The sequence below is a fragment of the Chelonoidis abingdonii genome, chromosome 15, assembly GCF_003597395.2.
Source record: "Chelonoidis abingdonii isolate Lonesome George chromosome 15, CheloAbing_2.0, whole genome shotgun sequence".
Taxonomy (NCBI): Eukaryota; Metazoa; Chordata; order Testudines; family Testudinidae; genus Chelonoidis; species Chelonoidis abingdonii.
In genome coordinates this window covers 32,341,252-32,352,398 of record NC_133783.1, presented here as the reverse complement: position 1 = coordinate 32,352,398, position 11,147 = coordinate 32,341,252, and the positions used below count along the sequence as shown (strand labels likewise).

General features: G+C 38.6%; 1 protein-coding gene across 2 annotated transcripts in view; it reads left to right on the top strand.

Moving 5' to 3' along the window:
• Positions 1-4,278, top strand: part of HTR7 (5-hydroxytryptamine receptor 7) — a 69,276-nt gene extending 64,998 nt beyond the window's left edge. For both annotated transcript variants that reach the window (XM_032768787.2, XM_032768786.2), the window contains one exon: positions 2,542-4,278. In XM_032768787.2, coding sequence (XP_032624678.1) covers positions 2,542-2,584 — 43 coding nt within the window. In that variant the 3' untranslated portion in view covers positions 2,585-4,278. The remainder of the gene's footprint in view (positions 1-2,541) is intronic.
• Positions 4,279-11,147: the final 6,869 nt, after the last annotated feature.

Here is an 11,147-nt window from a genome sequence, read left to right as displayed (position 1 = left end):
AACTCACACCCAACTTCCCTCCACCCAGATTTGAAAGTATCTTGTTTCCTGATTGGTCCTCTGGTCAGGTGTTGTTTGTTAACCCTTTCCAGGTGAAAGAGACATTAACCCTTAGCTATCTGTTTATGACAGCAGGTTTCTATGTCTTTGATATACAAGGCAACACTTCCTCCTTTTTTTTCCTGCCTGTCCTTCCTGAACAACCTATACCCTTCTATAACAATATTGCAATCATGTGAATTATCCCAAGTCTCTACAGTGATTGGACACTATGTAGAAAAATAGAGCTGGATACATACAAGGGAACAATTGTTCTTTCCTAGAAAACATGTAAATACTACAGTGATAATAACTACACACCTGCCTATGATAAATAGATTGATTTGCTTCCATTAAAGACAAGATTTTGTTAGTGAAGACTGATTAGTTAAAGCATGCTTAATGGAAGCCTGGCATAGTCACTATGGTTTAGTAGTCTATTAAGAGATTTGGGAATTTTCTGTAGAATCTTACCTTAGCATGAATTTACCCTGATGATTTGATTTGTCTTGTATGGTTGGGATTGATTCTCTAAGGTCTACACAAGCTCTTTGTGGCCCCTCTTAAGGGATGTACCTGGGAGGCCCTGACATCTGCACTGATAGTTTAGGATTTTAAACATGTCATGGAAGTTAAACAGCATGAGAGAGAACTTAAGGATCACTGATTGTATACATAGAACTGACAGATCCCATTATTCAATAACCATTGGAGTTCTTTTCAGCTATGCATGGATTGCAGGAATGTTTCATATACAGACATTGCTGGTTCTGTTGATCTTTATTTGTGGATGTGGTGGATGAGAGTGAGAGAGACAGAGAGAGAAAATTTGTATTCATTTCAGATGTATGCAATATATAAGCAGAAAACAAATAGAAAATTTCCTTAGGCATGTGAATTCAACTAAAGCAGACCCTGAATATTATTTTTATTTCAATATATATATAGATATATAAATAAATAAAACAACCTATTTTTGATTATTTCATTCCTCCATATCTAGTTTTGACCTTGGATATGATTATCTGGTTAGTTTTTACAATTAATTGCTTATGTCTTCTCATTTTAACGAACAATGGAAATAAACTTGCTTGAAATCTATTTCTGCATTATATGCCACTGTTAACTTGCTTTTCTTGTGTTATCCTTTGTTGGTCTTCAGGAATTGCCTCCTTTTGTTCAATTTATTTCCTGTTTGCTAGGGTGGGTTCATGTGCTGAAATACTTGAGAGTTAATGAAATGATTGACTGTTAAAGGCCTGCTCCTGCAGTCTGTGCTGATGTGAATAATCCCACTGATTTCAGTAGGAGTAGTCACATGAAATAGGGCTGTGCTAGTGCCCAAAGGTACCACTATGCCTATGGCATGCTGAGAGAGTTGAGTTTAGGCTGTCATGCAAACCAAACTCAGAAATACTCAGCTGTTTCAGTTTTTAATTTTCAGCCTTACTGTTGCACTCATGTTTTTTTATTTATTTATTTATTTATTTTATTTTTTATTAGTGCCAAATCCTGGATCTCAACACAATGTCCAACTGGCTGAGGAAAGACACTTCCTGTGGGACAGAATGATTAGTGGATCTATGTAGTCACAGATCCTCTACCATTCTCCAAAAAGAACTTGATTCTGAATTCAGTGAAATTACTCATCTGATTAAGTGCTTTCTTGGATCAAGGCCAGAGAGCTCAGCATCTTGCAGGGTCAAGCCCCCAAATCCCTGCTGGCTGGTGTGCAGGAAGCCCCCATGGAACAGAACTCTGATATGTGCAGAGACTGATGACCCCCTGCTTCCTTTTCCATAGCAGAACAGCACTAGTTCCACTGGGTTGAGTTTCTCTACATCGTCAGAGGAGGGAGCAGGATTTGGCTCCATTGATCATTAATGGGACCATGTTGCAGCTAAGATAAATTGTGACATTATTTTGTCGACAAATATTGGGTGTGAAGTTATTTTTGCAGAAGTTATGTGGCTAAAGTTCACTTTGCAAAATCAAGGGAAGGATTCTCCATCCTGCTATGGCCCTTTACTCAGCTTTTGTGCCTGGGAAATTCTCCTGTCATACGAACTGAGCAGGACAACGACAGGTTATCTTATGAGGACCCCTCTACAAGTCCTGACATAAGCTGTGGGGCTTGGTGTATGGCCAGAGAATAGAGGGGCAGGCCAGGGGAGGGCTTTAGTAGATGCTGCTTCGTTAGTTTTTGGGCTGCTGTACCTTAGGGTTGTCCAAATTATGCTAAGGGCCTTTTTAGCCCTCATAGAAGCCCGGAATTGGGCAAGCAGAAAGGTGACCTTAGCCACCCACTTCCTTGGGCCTCAAGTTTTGTGCTGAACTTCTGGGAAAGAGCTCTAATTCTTTAAAAGCCTAATCCAGTTCCCATCAAGGTCAACAGGAGGCTTTCAGTTTATTTAAATGGGAGTTGGATCAGGCCCTGTAGGGGATGCTGTTACATTTTCCAACCTAATTCATTGTGGGTTGTGTATTTTTTTCTTAAAACAGGAGAAACTCTGATTACTCAAGAAAAAAGAGTCATGACTTATGACCAAATGCACAGCGAAGTAATCAGATATGGCCAAGGCACGACTGGGGAATGAAAAGTAATGAAGATTTAGCCTGAGAAGAAATGGAGGGATTATGAAATGCACTTAATCTTCTTTGAATGGGAATGCTTAAAAAATAAAATAAAAATCAATGAGCTCGATGCATTGTATTAAATGTATTTCTCATGGAAGTAGTGACATTTCTCATTTATTAGTGGGACAATTGCTATTGTGTATAAATGAAAATAGTTTTCTGTTTGAGAAAGCCAAATCATTTTAGCAATAAGCAGTTTGATGCTTGAAGGGAGAGAAATCAACTGAAATCCAGAAAGGCAAGACAATGTACAGATCTGCACCTTTATCAATCAATGTAAACAGAAGAGAGCATTCATTTATGTTTCTCATGCTTGTGGGTTATAACATTGCTATTAATATTCAGGGATCACCGGTGATACAGAATGTATTTTGTTTTACTACAAAATGATATTTTTCAAGCAAACGGTGGCAATGTAGATGCTTTCAAGCCTTGTGTTGAAAATGTTCTGTGTGTCTGAGCTAAAATCCAGAAAGGCAACAATAAAAGGCTGATTTTTTAAAAAAGTGGCCCTTTGGTACTAAATGGCAAAAGCCTTGTCTAGTTATATATCATTGACACAGGTGGTTGGTCTTTAAGATAAAAATGGAGCATAATTTGTTCGTTATCTCAGACCTTTCAGTAAAAATGCGTCTCATGGATTTTATTATGACTAAATCCAAGAGACAAGAGCAGGATGTATATATTTTACACAACAAAAGGTTAATTTACGTCCTTTCTAAGTGATGATTTTTGATGTCTCACAATATATAGAGAAACTAGGATGTCTCTTTGTTCAAGTAACTACATAAAAGATAGGACGATTTCAACAGTCTCTTGCGTGCTGTTTCCGAATAATATATATAAAAGCACCCTTTTTCTTTGAATCGCATCTGTTCAGTTGAATTTCATGAGGGTACATGCTGTTGTACTGATGATACCAGGCTACCAGAGTAGCCATTGTCACTGTATTAAAAGTCACCAAGACTCCATTCAGTACCTCATCAATAGGATTAGTCACTGTGAACCCCACATTTTAAATAAAATAAGTGCCTTTGGTAATCCACTTGGATTTCCAAGAGGTACATAGTGAGAACAAATAGATCTGTACAAAATTCAAGCATGTCAGTGATAAAAGTTTTGTTAATCCTTAAATATTTAATGTGAGAAAGTTTATTGTAAGTATTCAGTGGACCAAATTCTGATCAGTTACAATGGTATCGATTTCAGTGAAATTACTCTGAATAAAGTCAGATCAGAACAGGGTGCAACAGATAAAACTAAGGATAGAAGATTTAAGGGAGAAGAGGGACTCACATAAGTGACAGTAAAAGCAAATGCCTGAAGATTATTTCTTCTTCAGTAAATGCAAAACAGAATGAGAAAGGATATCTGTAATATTCTAACGCTTAGCTACTTCACAGACACTGAAGCACCTGTATTCAGAACAAAGTGGAATGTCACGCTTTCCTTTTAGATAAAAGTTGTACCAAAACCTTAACTTCAGATTTAATAGCGTAATTGTACATTATTAGATCCATTATTTAAATGAATTTTTGTAATATGTACTAGTATTACAATTTTCTGTGAAATTCACTGTTAATATTGTGACATTAAATTGAATCAAAATATATTCTATTTGTAAATGTTGTAAGAGAAATGTTATCTGAGGGGTCAGAAGCAAGGAATGCTTCAACAAACTGGTGGATGGGGAGCTACAATGAGGAAATAGGTGCTAAATGCTTTTGGACCAACATTGCCTGTGAAAACACAAGCAATAGCAAATCTGTAATATCATTGTGTTGCTTCAGCCAATGATTTTGTTTTCATTTTGTCTAACAGATTTTAAGAGGCTGAAATGGCACCTGCCTAACAGCCATTTAAAAATCCAGCCTGAATTTCCATCTCTTTGTTAAATTAGAACAATGATCCCTTAGAATAAACACCAGTAGCATGACCTGCATTATTCTTCTAAGAAGAAGAATATCAAATAGAGTATGTACTGTGAGCCAAGTTTGGTATTTCCCTATCCCCAGCATGGGAGAGCTGGTGGAGAGTATTGCTTTATAGTAGGTTACAATTCCACACCTTATCATCACCACCATCCGACAACAGTCAATCAACTAAACAATACATCTGGGTTACAAAGAATAATGGAAATCATAATATACCGATATTTTATCATGCAATGCAGAGCTCATTATTCCAGGTGTGGCCTTCCTACAATCTCATCTCCTGTCATACTGAGCAGTAGATGGCAGAGCTTACTTTGCTAATGAGCGATCAAGGCTTCCCTTAAGTACCTACACACCTAGAATACATTAATTAAATCATGTTCCCAACATACCACAGGGTAAGAAAAGGAGCGTACAAAAATGCCAATGGGTAATTTGAACATCTGCATAAAATGACACTTGGCACTTCTCTGATGCCTTCCATCTGCAGATCTCCAAGTGCTTTACAAACATTAAATCAAACCTCATGTAAGGTGGGCTGGTATTATCCTCATTTGCCCCAGGAGTAGAGTAAGGGTTTAAGCGATCTGTCCAAGGCTGTTGCAAAGCCAGAAACAGAACTCAGGGTTTCTGGCTCCAACATCTGTGCCTTAACAAAAAAGGAGTCTTCACTGCTTTTCCTTTCTCATATTAGTATTTCACCAGCTCTAGATAGGGTGACCAGACAGAAAATGTGAAAAATCAGGATGGGAGTGGGAGGTAATAGGAGCCTATATAAGAAAAAGACCCAAAAATCAGGACATCTGGTCACCCTAGCTCTGGATAACTTGTAAAATGGCTGAAGTTTAGTGTAGAGTATAATTATTCTGTTAGTTTTTGTGGAATAATGGTCTGAATTTGAATTCTGAGGGGTTATACTGATATGTGGGTGACTTTAAGACACCTTAAAGGGGCTTGATTTTCAAAAATGCTGAGCACTTGCACTATGAAAATTAGGTTCCTTTTAGATGTCTGAAGTTGGGCGCACACACAAAAATGGGAGGGACTCATGGTCAGTAGTCACTTTTGGATATGCCAAAAATACAAATGAACCAACAAATAAGGTTGGAGTTTTCAAAGGCATCTAGGGGAGTTAGGTAACCAAATCCCCTTAAATATTAATTTGATTAGAGTGCCTAACTCCCTTAGGCTCCTGGGAGAACCTAGTTTAAGTACATACAGAAGATTCATCTGACGAAGTGGGTATTCACCCATGAAAGCTTATGCTCCAATACATCTGTTAGTCTATAAGGTGCTACAGGACTCTGTCGCTTTTTACAAAAAATATAAGATGTTAAGATGCAATATTAGGCTCATGCCTCTTTCAATTTCTTTCCTATCTAAAAAAAACCCAACCCTTTACACTTTCACCCAAACTATTTCACATTTGGGGACAATGTATACCTTCAAGTCAGCAGCACTGCTATGGGTACCCGCATGGCTCCACAGTATGCTAACATTTTTATGGCTGACCTAGAACAACGCTCCCTCAGCTCTCGTCCCCTAACGCTCCTACTCTACTTGTGCTACATTGATGACATCTTCATCATCTGGACCCATGGAAAAGAAGCCCTTGAGGAATTCCACCATGATTTCAACAATTTCCATCCCACCATCAACCTCAGCCTAGACAAGTCCACACAAGTGATCCACTTCCTGGACACTACAGTGCTAATAAGCGATGGTCACATAAACGCCATCCTATACCACAAACCTGCACATCTACCAATGTGATATATGCCATCATGTGCCAGCAATGCCCCTCTGCCATGTACATTGTTTAAAACCAGACAGTCTACACAAAAGAATAAATGGACACAAATCAGACATCAAGAATTATAACATTCAAAAACCAGTTGGAGAACACTTCAACCTCCCTGGTCACTCAATTACAGATCTCAAAGTCACCATACTCCAACAAAAAAACTTCAAAAACAGACTCCAACGGGAAACTGCAGAATTGGAATTAATTTGCAAACTAGACACCATTAAATTAGGCTTGAATAAAGACTGGGCGTGGATGGGTGATTACACAAAGTAAAAACTGTTTCCCCATGCTAATTTTTTTCCCTACTGTTACTCACACTTTGCCAACTGCTGGAAATGGGCCATCCTGATTATCACTACAAAAGTTTTTTTTCTCCTGCTGATAATAGCTCACCTAATAGCTCACCTTAAGTAATTACTTTCATTACAGTTGGTATGGCAACACCCATTTTTTATGTTCTTTGTGTGTATATATATATCTTCCTACTGTATTTTTCATTGCATGCATCTGATGAAGTGGGTTTTAGCCCACGAAAGCTTATGCTCAAATAAATTTGTTAATCTCTAAGGTGCCACAAGTACTCCTCATTCCCTTTACACTTATATCTGTTCTCCATTTTGCTTGAATAAGTGATATACTGAACCCATATTTCCTCAGACTACAATTTGTGCAATACTTTTTTTTCTGTTGCTAAATTAGATGAGCATCATGTCCATTTTGCAGCAGAGAATTCCAGATTTTTAAACATCTTTAGTTTTTTACAAGTCTACGGAGACCGACCAACATCATGCTTCCTGAACCTCCACACCTGTGTTTGAGTTTACAGGATATTTTTCACCATGCTATTTTACATTTAACTTCCTTTCCCCACCCAGACAAGAGAGTATGACTTTCTTTCATCTTTCTACCTAGATAATTATATTGCACTCTTCACCGATGCATCTAAGCACTTTTCAAAATTATATAAATCCAGACAAGTGGTGTACAAACAGACCTAGTAGTACTCACTCTCATTTCCTTCTGTCAAAAAAAGAAAAGGGGAAAGAAAAGGTTTTTGATATTTAGTAATATAATTATCATGTTTTTAATATTAGGATGGAAAATCTATGGCAAAGAGGAGAGTCTTGCATTTTGTCTTGAAACAGTCAAGTTTGTGGTCATTCTTGTGGAAGGCCCTGGTGGAAAGGAGTTTAACAGAAGTTGGCTAGCTACTAAGAAGTATCTGTCACTAAGTGCCTTCTAGTTACTGTGGCCATTAAGGGTTCCATTGTTCCTGAAGAACACTGCTGCCCAGGATGGTCTGGTGATCACAGAGGGAGAGGTAACCTTTGAGATGTCCCAGGACCAGCCCATTGAGCACACCGAAGATCAAAGCCAGAGCTTTAATCTTGAGCCAGCATTCAATGGGTAGCATTCAAAGCGATTGGAATGAATAAACCAGTACTGTTATTGACCAGAATGTGTCAGAAGGCAGGATGCTGCATCCCCCACTAGTTGAGGTTTCTGTAATGAATGCAGAGCATTGCAGTAATCTAATCTAGTTTGAAGGTTACAAATGCAGAGAGATTACAGTGGCCAGGACTGCAACTGATAGGATGCGGCATGATCTGCTGGGCAGTCAAATGTGGAAGGCATCATTTTTTCCCTGTTCTATTTGGTAGCAGCTGTGAATAAGCATTCTGATTTTTAAGATCCATTTTAAGGCCCTTTTACTCTATCAGAGGGGTATATGGGAGTGTGATGGGGCTTAACCACATCACCTCCAGGGCTAGTGAATACATCCAATTAGTCATGCTCTGCACCTGGAGAGGTGAGTAGCTCACTGGCTCCCAGCCAGAGGGGGCAGATCTAGGCCATACTAAATAGACTGAAGGAGCTTAGTTGAGGGAGATGCTGTAGAGGAGACAGGCCTCTCTGGCTGAGAGAAGCCCAGGGTTATGGGGTCAGCATATGCTCCTGTGAGGGAATTGCTGAGATAGGGTTTGTGCCTATAGAAGGGAAGGATTTTAGTAGCCCCAGGGGCCTGGGAATTATCCAGGTTCATTAGGACTTGTTTGGGATACTCTGGAAGTAGTTTGAATGTTGTGACTTGGCCGAATGGCTGAGCCACAGAAGATTGGGAGCCAGAGGCTGAGCCAACAGGAGGCACTGAAGTCAAAGACAGCAGCAACATCTCACACTGATGCAAGAGCATGCTCCAAGGATGGGTGAGAACTATCACAGGGTGGCTAAGTGTAACTCAGTATCAGGCCCAAAGTGTTCAGGAGGACATGCAAGCTGCTTTGATGATGGTGCTTACTGGCTGGATCATGTTGCCGCTGACACCAGCTGTAAATATAAGAATATTCTTCACCGAAGCACCCTGATACTAATACATCACTAAAGTTCTGCTGAAGTCAATGTGGTTTGCCAAATGAAAAGTAACTGATAGTAATGACACATTCTGATCTCCAGAAATAGAGAGGAAGTTTGATAGTTTATTTTTGTTTTCAATCATCCAATAAAGCCATTAGAAGGAAGGAAATAAATAGAAATACTGTTTGAATTGATAAATACAACTTGGTGGCTACTTTTTCTAGAAATCTAATTAATTTATTCTACACACAACTTAGGCAAAGAAGTGGTGTTCCACTGAGTTAATCCTACATTTTGAATAACATTTTGTCCTGTTAATCTGTGACATGTCAAGTGATTATCCCTAGTTGTACTGACACACAGACCAAAGGAGAATTCAGAAGTGGTGTTTAGAATTTAATGATAGGAGAAAAACAGGAATGAAGACAAATATCAAGTAGATATAAAGCAATAAGACAGCTATGAAAATATTTAAGATAAAACGGAATAGTATTGATTGGAAAGCAAATTCTAGATGAAACTAAGCTCGTAAGCAAAAAAGACATGACAGTTTTGGAAACCAAAATCTTGCTTATAATTACTCTGGCCACATTTTATTTAGAGAATTATGAGGAGAACTGTCTTTCCTGTATAAGAGAGAATGGAAAGGATAGGAGGAATACCTAAAAATATGAAATTGTCTTGGCAAAAATAGGGAGTTCTGGCAGGCTTCCTAGTTGCAGGAGGCAACCAAACCAAGGAGTTCTTTCTCATGGCCTTGTTTGTGTACATGACCTGGGTTATCGCAATCATTTCAAATAGTGATTCATTCCCAGTGTCAGCCCAGCAATACCATCTAACTGAACAAAGATTATGGCCTATGATAAATCAAAGTTAGTTAATTATATTGGCACGGACCTCTGAAGTGGTCCAAGAGTTTTAAATGAATCAGATGTGAAAGGGTAAAGAAAATTCTATCCCTGTCCAAAGAGAAGTTTAGCTCAGCTAGAATGTAAATTGGCTTACGTATATGATGAAATCCTAGCCTTACTGAAAACAGTGAGAGATTTGTTATTAACGGCAGTGGAACTAGGATTTCTCCTATGAATTTTGCTAATCCTGAGTTCTAGTCTTCCTCCCTATGTTAATTATAAACACATTCACTGGCAAATGTACTTTTATTTGTTAAAGCCGTGTTGAAACAAAAAATATTTAAAGGCAATTTATAAAAATATTTAAAAAACAAAAGTATATTGAACTAGAAAAGCAGCAAAGTCTGAAACACACTATATTTTTTAAAAAGGTTATTTATAAGTATGTAGGTGCTTGTGGGAGAAGAAGACAGGCAACTGAGCTAGCATCCCTGGCAGAGAAGGCAAGGGTTGATGGCTTGATAAGCTCATACATCTGATAAGTAGGGGAGGGATAAATAATAAAAGTAAAGACAAACAGTTTGTATTTGAATGGGGAAGCCAGGCAGGGAAGAGAGATGCAAAGAAAGAGAGATGATGTGATTGGAGTGTCAAACCAGGAAAATGATTCCAGCAGCAGCATTTTGAATGAACTTGAGGGAGGCCATGTGGCAGGCATTGAGGCTGGAGAGAAGGAGATTACAGTAGTCAAGGCATGATGAGGGCCTCAACAACAGTCTTGGTAGTTTGGACAGAAGGGGAGACAAGAATTTTAAAATTTTCTGTGGATAGAGCAGTAAGACTTCGACACTGTATGACATAACTAACTGAAACTGCATAACACTAAACTAGCTGCCATGCACCACTATAATTTAGTGCTGTCAAATCCACAATTAGTTATCAAAATTAGACATTTTTCAGTATTGTAGCATTAGAAAGAAGTGATCCTTGCAATGCTTTAATACTAGAGAGGAAGACATCAGATGAGGACTAAGATGTGTTGTCCAGCCATAGAAAACCATGTTTTTAACAAATCTTGGAATACTGAGGAACATAAGAATGGCCTGCTGGGTTAGACTAATGGTCCATGTAGCCCTGTATCCTGTCTTCTGACAGTGGTTGCGGCCAGATGCTTCAGGACAATTATCGAATGATCCATCCCCTATCATCAGTCCCAGCTTCTGGCAGTTCGAAGTTCCAAAAGACTGGTACAACATTAGCTTTCCACCCAGTATTTAAAAGAGTTAAACAGGATGGCCTGGTTGATTATAGCTTGGTTAGTCTGTTCAATATCTTCATCAACGACTTAGATTTTGGCATAGAAAGCACGCTTATTAAGTTTGCAGACGATACCAAACTGGGAGGGATTGCAACTGCTTTGGAGGACAGGGTCAAAATTCAAAATGATCTTGACAAATTGGAGAAATGGTCTGAGGTAAACCGGATGAAGTCCAATAAAACAAATGCCAAAGTGCCTCCACGTAG